At 37.7% G+C, this 17,940-nt stretch overlaps 1 protein-coding gene across 5 annotated transcripts in view; it reads left to right on the forward strand.

Annotated features, from left to right (window-relative positions):
* Nucleotides 1-12,758, forward strand: part of LOC125391845 (ankyrin repeat domain-containing protein 26-like) — an 86,780-nt gene extending 74,022 nt beyond the window's left edge. For 4 of the 5 annotated variants that reach the window (XM_087906314.1, XM_087906312.1, XM_087906313.1 and 1 more), the window contains 3 exons: nt 3,692-3,920; nt 11,008-11,053; nt 12,547-12,758. In XM_087906314.1, coding sequence (XP_087762440.1) covers nt 3,692-3,920; nt 11,008-11,053; nt 12,547-12,635 — 364 coding nt within the window. In that variant the 3' untranslated portion in view covers nt 12,636-12,758. The remainder of the gene's footprint in view (nt 1-3,691; nt 3,921-11,007; nt 11,054-12,546) is intronic. The other variant, XM_087906316.1, reaches the window with a different exon arrangement.
* Nucleotides 12,759-17,940: the final 5,182 nt, after the last annotated feature.

Raw genomic sequence — 17,940 nt, forward strand, 5'->3', positions numbered from 1 at the left:
TAAGTGTCTTTCAGTCGTTTAATATTCCTCTGTTGAGAGTTTTCTGTTTAGGTCTGAACCCCATTTTTTAAAATTGGATTGTTTGTTCTTTAGAAGACCAGTATCTTGAGTTCTTTATATATTTTGGGGATCAACTCTCTGTCTGATGTGGGGTTGGTGAAGATCTTTTCCCATTTTGTAGGCTACCATTTTGTCCTTTATTTTACAGAAACTTTTCAGTTTCAGGAGGTCCCATTTATTTATTGTTTCACTTAGTGTTTGTGCTACTGGGTCATATTTAGGAAGTGGTCTCCTGTGCCAATGCGTTCAAGTGTACTTCCCACTTTCTCTTCTATGAGGTTCAGTGTGGCTGGCTTTATGTTGAGGTCTTTGATCCATTTGGACTTGAGTTTTGTGCATGGTGATAGATATGGATCTATTTTCATTATTTTTCCGCGTTTATATCCAGTTATGCCAGAACCATTTGCTGAATATGCTTTCTTTTATTCATTTTATACTTTTTGCTTCTTTGTCAAAAAATCAGGTGTTCGTAGGTATGTCAAGAGGAAAGTGCATAGCACTAAATGCCTACATAAAGAAGCTGGAAAAAAATCTCACACTAGAGAATTAACAGAATATTTGAAAACTCTAGAATGAAAATAAGCAAACTCACTCAGGAGAACAAGACAGCAGGAAATAATCAAACTGAGAGCTGATATCAACAAAATAGAAACTAAGAAAACAATACAAAGAATCAATGAGAAAAAGAGTCGGTCCTTGAGAAAATCAACAAGATAGAGAAATCTTTATCTGAACTAACCAAAAGGCAGAGAGAGAATATCAAAATTAACAAATTAACAAAATTAACAAAATCAGAGATGAAAAGGGGAACATAACAACAGACACAGAGGAAATACAGAGAATCATTTAGGCCATATTTCAAAAGCCTGTATTCCACAAAATCGAAAAACTTCAAGGAAATGGACAACTTTCTGGATAAATATCACTTACCAAAGTTAAATCAGATAGTAATGTTTCTTTTATTAATGTGGGTGGCTTTGTATTTCGGGCATGAATGTTCAGGATTGAGACTTCATATTGATGGATTTTTTTTTCTGTGATGAATATGAAATTTCCTTTTCCATCTCTTTTGATTAATTTTAGTTTGAAGTCTATTTTGTTAGATATTAGGATAGCTAAACCAGTTTGCTTCCTGGTTCATTTGATTGTAAAATCTTTTCTAACCTTTTACTCTGAGGTAATGTCTGTGTTTGAAGTTGAGGTGTGTTTCTTGTATGCAGCAGAAAGATGTATTTTGTTTTCATATTCATTCTGTTAGCCTGTGTCATTTCATAGGTGAATTGAATCCATTGATATTAAGGGATATTAATGACCAGTGGTTGCTAATTCCTGTTATTTTTTTGTTTTTGTTGTTGTTGGTGATAGTGTGCTTGTGTTTCTCTTCTTTGGGATTTGCTAGTGTGGGAATATCTATTGCCTATTGCTGTTTTTTGTGGGTGTGGCTTACTTCCTTGGGTTGGAAGTTTCCTTCTAGTATTTTGTGCAGGGCTGGATTTATGGATAACTTAAATCAGGTTTTGCCATAGAATAACTTGTTTACTCCATCTGTGGTAATGGAAAATTTTGCTGACTATAGTAGTCTGAGTTGGCATCCATGGTCTCTTAGTGTCTGCATAACATTGGCTAGGACTTTTTGACTTTCAGAGTCTCCACTGAGAAGTTGGGTGCTATTCGGATAGGTCTGCCTTTATATGTTACTTGGTCTCTTTCCTTTGCAACTCTTAATATTCTTTCTTTATTCCGTATGTTTAATGTTTTGATTATTCTGTGGCAAGGGGACATTTTTTTTGGTCCAGTCTATTTATTATTCTGTAAGTTTCTTGTATCTTCATAGGCATTTCCTTCTTTGGTTTGGAAAAGTTTTCTTCCATGGTTGTGTTGAATATATTATCTGTGCTTTTGAGCTGGTATTCTTCTCCTTCTTCTTTTTCTATTATTCTTAGGTTTGGTCTTTTCATGGTGTTCCAGATTTCCTGAGCCTTTTTTTTTATGACTTTGTTAACTTTAATATTTTCTTTGAGTGATGAATCTATTTCCTCTCTCGTATCTTCAAGGCCGGATATTCTCTCTTCCATCTCCTGCACTCTGTTGGTTGTGCTAAAATATGTAGTTTCCATTTACCCAGATTTTTCATTTCCAGAATTCCCTCAGTTTGTGTTTTCTTTATTGCCTCTATTTCAATTTTCAAGTTTTGAACTCTTTTCTTCACCTGTTTGATTTTGTTTTCTTGGCTTTCTTCAATTTTATTGGTTTCTTCTAACTTTTTTGTTTATATTTTCCTTCATTAGAGTTACCACTAATAACCACAGGAGAAAGTCTATACTAGGCTCTTTTGAGATTTCCTTTGTCAGTGGAATTAATCCAAAACTTTTCACTTTAGCCTTAAACAGACTCTTCGTACAAGAGGAAAATACAGTCACTTTCTTTACCCAAATACCACAAGATCAGTCTCTAGGCCATGTTATAAAATTCTTCTCCCCTGAACCCTCTTGATCCCTACAGTTCTTCAAATCACATTCAGTACCACTGACTTCCATACTCCTCCTAGTATGGCATATTAAGCAGTGATTAAAGAATTCCACTGCTTCCCTAACTCAAACTCCCAAAGTTCATATTACTGCAAACAAAAACATGGTCAGGTCTATCATAAAAATACCCAACCCCTGGTCCCAGCTTCTTTCTTAGTTAGGGTTTTTATTGCTATGAAGAGCCATCATGACCAAAGCAACCCTTTTAAATGAAAACCTTTATGAGCGTGGCTCACTTATACTTGCAGAGGTTCACTCCATTTTCTTCATGGCAGGATATGGTGGCATGCCGTCAGTCATAGTGCTGGAGAAGTTGCTGAGATTCCTACATCTTGCAGGCAACAGGACGGCAACTGAGACACTGGGCAGTGTTCTGAGCATTTGGAACCTCAAACCCCACCCACACAATGACACATTTCTTCCAACAAGGCCATACCCACTCCTTGTAATAGTGCCACTCCCTGTGAGAATATGGGGGCCAATTACATTCAAACGACCACAATAGGTTGTGGACAGAGTGCATAGATGGTGAGTGCAAATAAGTGGCAAATGATTTTAAGGAATAATTTTTTTGAAACCCAAGTTGGTTTTGTAACCCAAACTGAAAACCAAAACCACAAGGTTTTCTGGCTCTTTTTAGTTGTATTCATTTCAGGAGCACAACACCATAATTCACATATACGTAACTCACTGTTTTAAAACATACTCACAATTGCACGTATTTTACTCTTCTGCTGTCATCTTTAGGAATCTTGTTAGTAGAACTTTCTAGAAGGCATCAGTGCTGCCTGTGAATTATGACTCACTGATAATCAGCTCTCCTTCTCAGACGCCTTTTGTATCGTGAGTGAGGAATCCATCTGGGAGTAGAAGTACTTCTTTTATGACAATTTTAAGTCCGTAATTGTCTATACTCGGTACAATCCGATATGTTTTCAGCTTGAAGATCATTTAATGAGACATCATGCTTATTCCTACAGCATTTCCAAAGCAAAATAAGTCATAATTAATTATGTAAACTATATAATTAACATGCATAATTTACAAGAGTAATTTGGAAGAAAAATGAGACACTAAATATGGCCTTGCTGCAATCTTCTCAGGACAATGGGAAGGCTAGAGGTTTCTACAGCAAAGCTGATGTGGGCGAATCAGCGGAAGATAACTGTGGGAACGGTTCTGAGTTCCCTGCCTGTTCAAAAGTTCCCTCATGTTGCCAAAGCTAATCCTGCTGTGGGCCACAGCCCCAGTTTTCCTCTAAGAGATGCCTCATTTCTTCTTACCTTCGAGCCTCAGCCTGTTTGTGCGAGTGTAAGGAAGGACCTGTTCAAGGTTAGTGAAATTGTCTTTAGTTCCTTCGAGAAAACTCCAATTTCTGATAAGATATTTGTTTTAAATCTGATGAAATACTGAATTGTTTAGCTGAATGAGACAGGTTAAGTAAAAATCACAATAATCTTATTTTCACGAACAAACATATATTTTTTGTTTTGTTTTGTTTTGTAATGAGTTACTAGAGCTTGTCTTTTCAAGAATACTCAGTTGTTAGGTTTCCCAGATGGTTTTTATAGGGTGGTTCCCAGGAGTGATCTGTAAGATAATTGCAGAGCAAGTTACAGATCAGGTGTAGAGAGACAGCATTTTCCTTATCTGTCCCTTATCTGGCTCAGCAGACTGATATCATAGTATGGACACAGTACTTCTCTCCTATTCTGGGATTCAAAGAAAGACATGGTCTTTTTGAGTTAACAGTCATTTTAAGTTTGATTTTTTTCTTTTTGTACTTTTCATTTTTAAAAACGAGATAAGCTCCTTTAATAGAGAAAATATATAGTTTTAAAGTGATATTGGCCACAAATGAACAGTAAAAATGACCTCACATACAAGATGTGTATTACAAATTTCGTTTTCTGAAGCATTATCCACAACACAGTAGCATACTTGAATATTCAGACCCTTTCCACACAATCTGCTCTGTGCTTTCCTAACATAGTTCTTATTAAGGTCACATAAAGTTTTGTCTTTTAAACACCTCCTCCTGACTTTTGAAAATTCATTTTAATTGGAAAATAAAGGAAAACAGAAACAAAACCAAAACCAAACTCTCTAGGTTTCTCCCAAGGACAAGGGACACAAAAATGTCCCTGCCTGTCTGGGTAAAGGATTGTTTTGAAGAAGAGTGTTGTACCTTCTTCAAATAGGCTGGAATTTGACTGTCTATTGCTAAGGACTCATACATGATTTTGAATATTTTTGACTTAACAAGGATAAAAGGTAGTTGAGGAGGAAGGGCTGAGAGGCAGGATAAGGAACAAAGCAGTGATAAGGACTTTGGAAGAAATTGTCCAAGAAAAACAAGATCAAGTATTTGAGTTCTGTTTGGACAAATCTGAGGACCAGGTGTGAGGAATCAGGCATTATCCTGGCCTGCCCTGTCATCTGGCAGAATGCATTCAGGCAGTACCCTGGCCAGCCCAGAGTCCTAGTCTGTATGTAGGTGCAAAATGTTCCTTTAAGAGAAAAGGCCCACCTACTCTCTCTCTCTTCTTCTGCCATTTTCTCTGAGAAGGCAGCTTTATGTCTTTCTCTCTCCCCCTCCACTCTCTCTTTGTCTCTGTCTCTCTGTCTCTGTCTCTCTCTTTCTCTCCCCCTCTCTCTGTCTATCTCTGTCTCTCTCTCTTTCTTTCTCTCTCTCCCCCTTCCCTCTTCTCTATCCTCCTCTCAATAAACTCCACATTCAAGCTCTGTCTGTATGGCATATTTGTCTCCTGCCTGCAGTCCTCACCTGCCATGGAACCCACTAGGGTCCCAACTTGTACCGTAATCATAACACCAGATTTTGTAGTTTTATAGATTGCTTTAGCCTTATGTTTCTACTAAGGCTTTTGGCACCTTTCCAATTTGGTTCAGTGCTATATAAAATATTCTTCTTATAGCATTGCATAGATACTGCCTTTGAAGTACCATTGCCACCAGACCATTTAGTTTTGTATGCAGAAAGTGAAGTCTCTGGTCCTTTTGGATTACAAATAAAGGGAATTCTCTCGTCTGGATATGTGGACCATACATTCAGAGAGCTGAATACCACCTGAGACGAGGTTAAAGATTCATTTTCTTGGGGCTGGAGAGATGGCTCAGAGGTTCAGAGTACAGGCTGCTCTTCCAGAGGTCCCGAGTTCAATTCCCAGCAATCACATGGTGGATCACAACCATTTAGAATGAGATCTGATGCCCTCTTCTGGCCTGCAGCATACATGCAGGCAAAACACTGTATACATAATAAATAAATAAACCTTAGAAAAAGATTAGTTTTGTTAAGTTTCTGTCTGGTTGACCTATTCATTGGGGAGAGTGTGGTATTGAAGCCTCGTACTATTATTGTGTGAGATTTAATGTGTGGTTTAATCTTTAGTACTGTTTCTTTTACATATGTGACTGTTCTTGTATTTGGGGCATAGACATTCAGGATTGAGACTTCATGTCGATGGATTGTTCCTGTGATGAGTATAAAGTGTTCTTTTCCATCACTTCTTATTGATTTTAATTTGAAGTCTATTTTGTTAGATATTAGGATAGCTACACCTGCTTTTTTTCTTGGGTCCATTTGATTGGAAAGTATTTTCCAAACCCTTTACTGTGAGGTGATATCTGTCTCTGAGGTGAAGGTGTGTTTCTTATATACAGCAGAAAGATGGGGTCTGTTTTCATACCCATTCTTTTAGCCTGTGTCTTTTTATAGGTGAATCGAGTCCATTGATATTAAGAGATATTAATGACCAGTGATTGTTAATTCCTGTTATTTTTCAGTGGTAGTGTCTGTGTGTTTCCATTCTTTGGGGTTTTCTGATGTGAGGTTATCTGTTGCCTGTGTTTTTGTGGGTGCAGTTAGCTTCCTTGGGTTGGAGTTTTCCTTCTAGTACTTTCTGTTAGGCTGGATTTGTGGATTGGTATTGTTTAAATTTGGTTTTGGCATGGAATATCTTGTTTTCTCCATCAATGGTGATTAAAAGCTTTTCCAGGTATAATAACCTGGGCTTGCATATGTGGTCTTTTAGTGTCTGCAGCACATTTGTCCAGGATCTTCTGGCTTTCATGGTTTCCATTGAGAAGTTGGCTGTAATTCTGAAAGGTCTGCTTTTATATGTTACTTGACCTTTTTCTTTTGCAGCTCTTAATATTCTTTCTTTATTCTGTATGTTTTGAATTTTGATTGTTACACAGTGAGGGAACTTTTTTTTTTAAATTTCCAGTCTATTTGGTGTTCTGTAAACTTCTTGTACCTTCATAGGGATATTCTTCTTTAGACTGGGAAAGTTTTATTCTATGGTTTTGTTGAATATATTTTTTGTGTCTTTGAGTCAGAGTTCTTGTCCTTCTTCTATCCCTATTATTCTTAGGTTTTGTCTTTTCATGGTGTTCCAGATTTCCTTGATATTTTGTTTTAAGAGTTTGTTGGATTTAATATTTTCTTTGACCAATGAATCTATTTCCTCTGTAGTATCTTCAACAACTGAGATTATCTCTTCTATCTCTTGTATTCTGTTGTTTATGCTTGCCTTTGTGGTTTCCATTCATTTACTCACATTTTCCATAGCTGGAATTCTGTAGGTTTGTGTTTTCTTTATTGGCTCTATTTTAGTCTTCAAGTCTTGAACTGTTTGAACTGTTTGCTTTACCTGATTGTTTTTTTTCTTGTGTTTCATTGAGAGATGTATTGTATTCTTCCAATTTTTTTTATCTTTTCCTCCATTTCTTTAAGAGACTTTTTCATTTCCTCTTTAAAGGACTCCATCATCCTCATAAAGTTATGCTTAAAATCATTTTCTTCTGCTTCTTCTGTGTGAGGATGATCCAATTTTCCTGTTATATGACCACAGCATTCTGGTGTTACCATGTTGCTTTTTAGGTTATTGAATGAATTCTTGCATTGGCACCTATCCATCTCTTCTCCAATTGATGCTGGCAGTGTATTTGCTCTCTTGCTCCAATTCTTGAAGTGATTGTCTGCCGCTTTGTTCTTGGTCTGCTCTGTACTGTCACTGTCTGTGTCTCAGGGAGCCACTGAGGTCTCTCTTGGCCTGCTCTGTTAGTCTGATGTCTTGGTTCACCCTCTTGACTCTCTCTCTTGGTCCTCTCTGTGTAGTTGCAGCTTGTATTTTAGCATTCCTCTGAGGTTGCGGGCAGGGGGGAGAAGAGTGTTTGGAGGCAGAGTGAAACTTGTAGTTTTCAGGGTCCAATGGATGGGATCCAGTCTCAGTGAGTTCAGTCACAGTTGTTCCTGCACCTCTTATCTTTCTTATTCTGTTTAGAATTAAATGGCTCCCATCTAGCAATCATCTTATTCTGGATTTGGAAGTGGGGAGTCTATGAAGTTAATACACACTGACTGAGTATCATAAAACCTTGGAACACAATTACGTCATGGGTTCTGTTGTCAGGATGTGAGCTGTGGAGTTCAGTGAATTTGCTTTGTGGATGGAAATGTTTGAATTTCCTAAGATGATCTGGTTCCAGGTGAGGTTGAAGCTAGTAAGGTATTAGCGGAATTATTATTGAGACATTTATAACTTGGTAGAATGAAAAGCTTCTGCTTGCCCATATGTCAGCTTGCTATCTTCTTGGGACAGTAAGGTAGTGCTGTCATTCATTACTCTAGGGCAGTATTTAGCAGTGTTATCAGCAAATTTTAAAAAGTTCACATAGACATGGAAATAGTGAATGTTAATAGGAACAAAAGCCAAAGCTTCAAGTCACACCTTTCTTATATCTAGATCTGCTGTTGCTCTTTGCACTGCTGAAGATAATCTTCGCCAAAAGTCAGTATAAAGCTCACCAGGACTTTGGGATATTTTAGTTAAAGATACAGTCTTTTTTCTTGGTTCCTCCATTCTGTCTCAGACCTTCAAGCCACTAACGGACATTGTGCAACAGTAGCATCATCAAGTTGTTATTGCCTATGCCAGTCTGTAAATTGATCCTCAACTAACAAATGATCCCTTGGTATGTTTATTTCTCTAGCCTGATTATGCTGTTCCATGGCCACTGATTCCTCTCTCCATCATGTAAGTCATTGTGATTGAGGACCAGCTTCTAATACAGCTGTCTTTAAGTCCTTCTAGTCTGTGATTTAACTCTATTCTGTGTAGTTCAGTTGTTTATTATCTGACTCACAAATGCATTCCAAATGCCACCATTGCTTCCTTTAATCATCTCATATCTGTTATATCTAGAGGTTTTCAATCAATCTGTACATAACCTTGAGGAATTTGAATATCTGCTGGTATTTGCTGCAGTTACTAGATACACCTGAGGAGGTGTTTTTTTTTTTTTTTAAGACCCAGTAATCATTCCTGTATGCTGTCACAAGGTGGTGGTAAAGATCTATGATCAAACTTAGCTCTCTTTATCGAGGCCTCTGTTTGGTTTAATTCTTGTTGAAACACCTTTTTATTGTTTGCTTTGTGTTTCATTCTTTTCCTCTTATTTCTGGAAGTAAACTTTTATTTTCATAAACTTCCTCTTGTTTTGGGAATTAGCTTTTTTATGTCTCAAGGCCTTTTCTATAGTTTGAAGATTTGAAGTTGGGCAGAAAGCTCAAGGTCGAAGTTTTCTATCACAACTCAAGGAGGGGGAGGAAATCCCTCTTTATTCTCCTCTCTTGTCTCACGTCCAGTTTCTTCCAAGTAGTTAACTTCCTCATTTATTGACAGATTATCCTATTGTACATTAGATCTTCATGTTTCTGACTGTTCACACTAAAATGTTTCTAAGGCATTTGAAATTAAAATAAATAAAGATGAAATCTTTATATGTATTTCTTTTCCTTTCTGATGGGCCTGTCTTAAAGCTCTTGTCGCATGTGTCAATACTGACCATTTTAATTGAGCATTTGTGTTTGTAGACTCACTGAAGGGAAGGAAAAAAAATGTGTAGGGTGAAGCCACAGCATATCTAGGGTACAGGAAACTACTCTGTCAGGTGTTCTTTAAGAACTAGGAAAAAAATGATATCGACTTATATTTGTTAAACCCAATATAGGACTTATTCACAGATAAGATCTGTTCATACAAGGTTATGGTATGCTCAGAGGAAAAAGAACATGTTTAGCTCACACAAGCTCTTGGACTCAGTCAATATCAAAACACACAAGCAAGCAATCAAATGAATGGAGCTGAGAGAATGAGGAAGAGAAAAAAAAGGAAAGGAAAAGAAACGAAAGGATGCTTTTTGTTAGGCAAAAGTCAGGACAAAATAAAAAACTTTGGGCAATGCTATTTCTTTTTTTCATTTTCTGCATTGTGTGTGTGTGTGTGCGTGTGTGTGTTTCTGCTGAGGTTCCAAGGAGGGTCTAAATAGAGCTAGAGTTACAGTTGGGTTATGAGTTGCCTGACATGGGTGCTAGGAACTGAACTGAGGTCCTCTGGAAGAACAGCATATGCTCTTAATGACTAAGCCATTTTTCTAGCCACCAAGAGGAAATTATGCCATGAAAATACTTATGGAAAAAGTATATGTAAATAATAAAACCTATTACATATAAGAGTTAAATAATTCAGAAAAGAACTTGTATGGGAAATAATGCCACACTGATAGTTTTAAACATAGAGCCTTTTAAAAATCGGACACTTTATACAGTGTTTATTAATGGCAATCTCTTCTGGTGCTGAACTGTTACATTTGCCAGACCTTTCTATAATGCTATTGTCACAGAAATGTCATGGAACTTGCTGTCTGCAAGCCCTAACGCTGTCAGTCAAAGAAATGCATCTTTACAACTAAAAGGAATCAGGGCACTGAATGTCATATTTTCATTATCATCAAAATATAATTAACTAGGTGACTATAACTAGAAAGCCTTTTATAAAAGATTTTTAATTTTTATTTTGTGCATATGAGTATTTTGCCTATATATAGTTATGTATACTGTGTCCATGTCTGGTATAGAAGTTTACTACAATTCATAAAATATTGCATTCAGTATAAATATATATTAATTTAATATTTGCATCAATAAAACAATCTATTAATGCATATTTAGTAAAATATATTCATTGTATTCTTGTTCAGATCTCAGTAGCACAGATATGTTTTCTGATCTAATCTTTAAATAAGTATAAGTGAGAGTTTTATTTATATAGTTTTGTTTTCTTAAATCAATCCTCATTAAGTTTAAAAGATCTCCTGAGTAAATTGGGATCATGGGGACCTTGGGAGAGGGTTGAAGGGGAGGGGAGAGGCAGGGAGTGGAGCAGAGAGAAATGTAGATCTCAATAAAAATCAATAATAAATAAATAGATAAATAAAGATACTTCACAACTGAATAAAATAAAATCTCACTTAAAATCATGTTTTCAAATATCTATCGTGTTTATCATAATAACTTTTAAACATTCTATAAGTAACATTTGACTTATTTCAGAGGCGGATGAGGTTGGTAAAGCACATAGCCAGAGAAGCAGAAGAAGGTATGCTTTCTAATTGAGAGTTAAATTTAGATTAAGTAATTGATTTCTAAAGTAAATTATAAGAAGCAAATATAACATTTTCCCTCTTGTTTGAAAACTTCTACGTTAGGTTTTTTCCTACCTAAGTAGATCAAACAAAAGATGTGAACATACGCATTCCTGCTGTGGGACAATGGTCTTTTATCGGTCACTTGTATTATTTTAATAAAATGCTGATTGGCCAGTAGCCAGGCAGGAAGTATAGGTGGGGTGACAAGAACAGAAGGATTCTGGGAAGAGGAAGAGCCAGACTTCAGTCATCACAAGGAAGCCAGACACAGAGCAAGCAAGATGAGACATCTCACTGATATAAGGTACCAAGCCACATGGCTAACATAGACAAGAATAATGGGTTAATTTAAGATGTAAGAATTAGTTAATAAGAAAAGCCTGAGCTACTAGGCCAACTAGTTTATAATTAATGTAAGTCTCTGTGTGTTTCTTTGGAACTAAACATCTGTGGGACCGGGTGGGAGAGAAACCTCTGTCAATAAATGGTACCCAATATGGGGCTCAAACCCACAACCCTGAGATGAAGAGTCTCATGCTTTACTGACTGAGCTAGCCGGGCACCAACAAGTGGCCTTCTTACAACAGATTCCTAATGAGATATGAATTTATTCCTCATTTTTCATTATCCGTGGCTTTTATATCTCACAGACTCTCTGTCCTTCCATGCTTTCTAGCCCAGCACTTTCCTCACTTCTGCCATCATCACTGTCTCAGGCTGAGGGTAGAACAAACAGACTCATCCAGTAACACTTAGAAAGCCATCCCTGTTCAAGATGTCCCCTGCAAGTACCATTGTTACTGTTTTCTTACCCCACTGCTTTTCCCTCAGGATAAATGTAATTTCCTTCGCTTGCACTAACACATCCTTATGAGCTAGACAGTTCTCCAGTTATTCATGCCCATCTTTGGCCACTCCTTTCTCTGCAACTTGCCATCACCCTTGTGCTTTTCCACCCCTAGTTGTCTTCAGATACTACTTCTGTTTTTCTGGTTGACTATCTATGAACCATTCCCCTCCATCACAGATCCTATATTACTGACCCAAGACTGACTTCTAAGTTTCTTCTGTGTGTTCCAGTAGCTTCCTATATTATACCTGCATAGAATCTGTGACTCGAGTGGGCACTATCCACTCATCTGATTTGGGAGACTATCATATGGTGGTTGAGTAATGGATCCTGTCCTATCGACTCTACTGCTTGATCTTAGTGACTTAACACATGGTTGTTCATTAGATAGGATTGAAAAATGTAGCCATGATGATGTCAAAGTCTGGGTGCAACAATGAGCACATCATAATTCTTTTCATTTTGTATTATAGTGGTTCATACATAAGTTTATTCTTAAACACTGGTGGTTCTCTCAATGTTCCTTACTGACTTCTGCTAAGCTAATTCTAAAACCTTTAAGATTAAGCATATAATTCTCACTTTTCTTTCTAGTTTCTGCTCCACTTGATTCTTGGTCCTTTGAAGCTTCTCCATTGAGACCCACCGATACATCAAGTTACAACCTATCTCAAGAAGAATAAAAAAATTAAAGAAAAATATCTTTCTGAATGATAGCATTTTATTTATTGAACTGTTTGTGTATTATTTTAATAGTTTCCCATCGTAATGTACTAAGTGAAAGTCATAAATTTTAAGCAGTTGAATTTATTTATCTGATATTTTTCCTTTTAAAAAATTTTATGCCACTCTGTCTTACATTAGTTGCCCATAGTTTGCCATTGAGGGGTGGGGCCTTATGATCTCCCCTTTCATGCACAATGAATGGAATGAAGATGCACTCTATGGGAAGCTTTTGACAAATTGTCACCCACTGCCAATCCTGTAATATCTTGGATACTATATGATTCTTTCAGCCAACATACCCCTGTGGGCTTACTAGAGACCCAACAAATCCGTGAGCAGCATCTGAGTGCCCAGAAACATCAAAATTGACTCATATGTCTTCATGTCTTCTATAAATCCTTTTTCAGGGCCAGTCACTTCAGTCTAGGCTGTGAAACAGAAGAATATCCATTCATTTTACATACAGAGACAAAATGACTGTGCCAAGGATTAAGGGACTGCCGATATCTCTGTATTGCATTGTTTTCAGCAACACTTAGGAATGACATGGAGTCAGCTTCAACACTGGACAAGAGGATGACATATTATGCTTTTGGTTGTGGTCTTTCTGGAACAGCTTGGCATCAACTCTGTTTTCCATGACAGATTTCCCACCACATAGGCAAGGCAAAGAACTCAGTCAACTTGCCAAAGCTGTCAGCATTAAACTGTCAGGAAATGTCTTGGTCACCAATAATCTCTACCTGCCGTATTGTTGTCTCCATCACAGGGACCACTAGGTGTTGAATGTCAGTGTTCTCAGTAATTCTCTTCTTAGGTTTTCTGTGTCTCAAGCTCATTTTTGATGCTTTCTCTGCTTCAGGAGTAATGATATCAAAAGACCTATGGTGATTGAGACTGGATCACCTGGAGGTCAGCTGCTATTTGAATCATTGGTGAGTTTACAGCTATAAGTGGGTGTTTTCTGAGGAGGAGGCCTTCATTTCAAGCTGTAGAATGCCAAGGGTTCAAGGAATATATAACTTATTTGGCCTCCTCAGTTCTCTCAAGAACTGCTATGTGAGAAGGAAAGGAAGTCAGATCAAGAAGCACTGGGCCTATTCACACTGAAAGCCAAGGTCAAGAGTCCCGAGCTCCCCAACCAATGCCACATTTTCTGGGGATGGGATGAAATGGCGACTCACTTTCCTGCAAGACTTAGTTTTCCTGCTGCAGCAGCTCTGTCTGTGGGAGGCTCTCATCCTGGGACGTGGCTTGTTCCACCTCAGAATGGAGATTTTTCTGAAGGCAGTTATGGAACAGGCGTGGTGGGGGCCCTGCTATATCACTATTGAGCCTCAACCAGCTTTACTCTACTGGACAAACCAGCATGACTTTCCAGCTGAGATCGTTCAAGGGAGAAGGGTCAGAGTGCACCTGGTCCTGGATGTTTTTCTTAGATTTTAAAATCTACTAGAAGATCAACTGAGAAATACACTGTGCTGAGGAAGAAAATGCAGCACGTTTCTCTAGTTGTCTAGATACAGTATTTTGGAAATAATAGCAGCGTATCAATGTCTGAGTAACAGTTCAGTTCAGGACAGATATTCATGGCCTTGATTAGATACCAGGTGAGTGTGAGCCACCTGGTAAATCGAATGTAGATCCTCTAGTGAAGCCAATAAAATAATAGCATTGAAGGGTCTAATTATTCCTACAGCACAGAAATGTGCCTGGGTTTAACTCCTCAATCCCTACATCTTCTTTATAACCAGAAAAATCTTTTCACAGGAAACAGATGCACTCTGCCGAGAGCCTATAATCAGCAGGAGTGTGCATGCAGATCTGCCCAAAGTGGAAACTTCTCTCTAAAGGTGACATTTTGGAAGGAATACGTGGTGGCAGGAGCATACACTGTTGTCCACATCTAACCCCCCTCCTCCTAGGTTTAGGACTACCATCTGGAGATTTGGGGGAGACACAGGTAGTGAGAAGATACCAGAGAACTCAGAAGGAAATAAGGTGTAAACAATCCCTAGAAACACTAAGGATCAAACAGTATTTCCTGGTGAAGTTCTTGTTGATAGGACCAGCACAATACCCTGTGGAGTTCTTTTCCTGACTGTGGCTGAGAGATATCTACATTGCAAGAGGCCCAAAAGAGACAGAGATCTAGGTACCGGTGGCATACATGGTTCTAACTACTTCTCTCAACCTTGGTTCCTACGTCATCTCAGGGACACTGATGTGATACTGCAGCTTTTCTGCCAAGTCCCTTTGCTGGGTGACCAGCTCCTTCTGTTTTTGCAGGTTCTTCAGCCTTTCATATAGGCTTTCTTGCTCCTGTTCATTAGAAGATTGTGTTCTCAGTGAAGGGTTGCTCACTCACATGCACACATATAAACTCATGAACACACACAAGTACATGTATGCCCACATACAAGCATACTGTAATGCAGTAACATGTTTATCAGTTAATGCTAATATAAAGAGCAATCACCACGTATACTACTGAGAAGAAGGTTAACTTTTGTTGAAAGTAGGCATGAGAGATAGGCAGCTCAGTCATTGAAATATCTATCCTATAAACCTCATGCACAGACAGGTTGAACTCTGGGATCCTGACTCATTAGGCAACCCTGCTTAGGGAATTTCCCGGGCTGTGCAGTATAGGAATGTTTCCCAGAAAAGGACCACAGGATGGTGGTGAACCAGCCCCTTGGTCTTGTCCAATGCTCCATAACCAGGAGTCAAAATCAGCAATTCCTACCAGTAAGGTGTTAATGTCAGGGATTTGTTTGAGTAACAAAAGGCTGAGTCAGGGTCAAATTCTTGAATGTATCATTTCATGCAAAACAATTTTCGATGGAAGTTCTCAACTACATTGTATGCTTTCACTCATCAAATGATAGACATTCGGATGGTTTCTACTTCAAGGCCACTCTGAGGAATGCTGCTATAATCCTGATGTCTCATCGCTTCTCTGTGGAAACCAACTGCTGTGGGACAATGCTCCTATATCCTGTAAAGATTTGTGCCTTGTACTTGTTTAATAAAATGTTGATTGGAAAGTAGCCAGGCAGGAAGTATAGGTGGGACCACCAGACTAGAAGAATTATGGGATAAAAAAAGGTTCAGTCTGTAGTCACCAGACTGATGCAGAGGAAGCAAGATGAGAATGCCTCGCTGAGGTATCAAGCCATGTGGCTAAACATAGAAAAGAATTATGGGTTAATTTAAGTTGTAAGAGCTAGCTAATAATAAGTCTGAGCTAATAGGCTAACTGGTTTATCATTAATATAAGTTTTTGTGGGTTTTGTTGGGACTGAATGACTGTTGGATCAGGTGGGACAGAAACTTCAGTGTACAAATAGTGCCAACATGGGGCAACTACTCAACATAAAACCTGAGAGAGCTTGAGAAGGGATTCTGGACATAAAAGAACAGAGTTAAACATGACTTCTTGGTAGAAGCATGTTCTCAGCTGGGCTCTGTTTGCTAGAGGTGAGCAGAGGCATCACTCCTTTAAGAGAGGTTTCTTGACTCAGCATTAGCAGCAAAAATCATGTAGTTCTTTTAAGAGGCTCTGGCACTAAAATGATATTTATGAGCAGCCTGGCAGCATACTTATTGGTGGTAGCATGGACCTATAAACCCCACAATGTTTTGGTAAAAAACATGGCTCTCACCAGTACCTCCACTATAAGCTAGACTCTCATGAGGTGGATCCAGCCACCAAAGCTGCAGCTTTAATTCTAGCCATATTGCTTAGCAAATTAAAGGCTCATGGGGTCAGAAAAGAAGAGAGATATACAGTGAAGATGGATTCAGATGAAAAAAAAAAGCTAAATGGATTACAGTGTGTTAAAAAATATATGTAGAATTGGGAAAGAACAGAAAAAGGATAGAGAAAGTCCTTAAAAAAAGAAAAGAAAGAGAGTAGTTGGTTGTGGTGGTACATGCCTTTAATTCCAGCACTTGGGAGGAAGAGGCAGGCATATCTCTATGAGTTCTGGTCTATAGGACATTCCAGAAGAGCCAGATATACACAGAATAAACCTGTCATGAAAAACCAAAAATTCAACTTAAAAATAAAGGAAATATAACAAAAAATAGCCATGTAAAGATGGAAAATATATACAGAGAATTTGGATACTGTATGTTATTGCATAACTAGAGAGAATTATTTAATATATCCCCACATACACGATTATTTAAGTTTCTCCCAATTTTATTAAAAGCATCAAATCAAAGATAAGGATTCATTTAAGAAAATCTAAGTCTTTCTATGAACCAAAAGAGTCTATAGCATCTGTGATATAACCCAAGATATTTCTTATAGAAACTACTAAGAGAACTCAATTCCTATTGGAAATGAGCAAGAAAATGGGTCATCCCCTTTCCTCAAGTTCAAATGTGGGGTACACAGTAACCTGGGAAGAACAGGTAATTAAGATTTTTTATTTACCCAAGTTAAAGACGCAATATTCTGGACAAGCACAACAAAGAGAAATGTGCATTCTTCCCTTCCATGGCTTTGCCTCAATGGAAAAAATACCTGTGGACTTTTCAACAATTTATTCCAAAGTTAATTCAGGGATGTGGAGCTGGCTAATGACAGTGAAGAATATAATCTCCCTAAAGTGAGAAAGATATTTGCATATAACAGCAACACAATAAAAACAATACCTTACTAAGAAGGCTTAATCACAAAATTTAACAACAAGAATAAAAATTTTATTTATGGTAATCCAGGTTCTACCTTGGCATCTGGGTTAAAAGATAAAAGGGGAAAAGTCTGAATAGAGATACTAGAGGTCACACAATATGTCTGAGGTGTATTTCAGCACCAATTCAACCAATTCATTAAAATGAATAAATAAATGACCAAGTAAAATGATACCATCAACCATGGGTCAAGTGAGAGAATCAGGATCTTGACATATTATAGTAAATTATCTGAATTTCAGGATATTAAGCAAAACTTACTAGAAACAATCAAACCAGAAAATATAACCAACATTTAAAGTATATTCAAAGAAATACAGTGGACCATGTGTAGATAAAGTTGATATACTGACAATGTTTCCCCAGATAAAGAATCAGTAAAGAAACATAAAAAAAAAAAGAACCACATAGCAACTCTGGAACTGAAAAGCAAACTAACCGACATGGGGCTTCAGAAAGAGAGAGTAGAAAGAAGGAGGAAGCATAAACAAGAGAAGAAATAATAAGGGGAAAGTCTGGCCAAAGAAAGAGTAAGTGAACTTGCCGAACTTGATG

The sequence above is a fragment of the Myodes glareolus genome, chromosome 5 (genome assembly GCF_982192425.1).
Source record: "Myodes glareolus chromosome 5, mMyoGla1.1, whole genome shotgun sequence".
In the NCBI taxonomy this organism is placed as follows: domain Eukaryota; kingdom Metazoa; phylum Chordata; class Mammalia; order Rodentia; family Cricetidae; genus Myodes; species Myodes glareolus.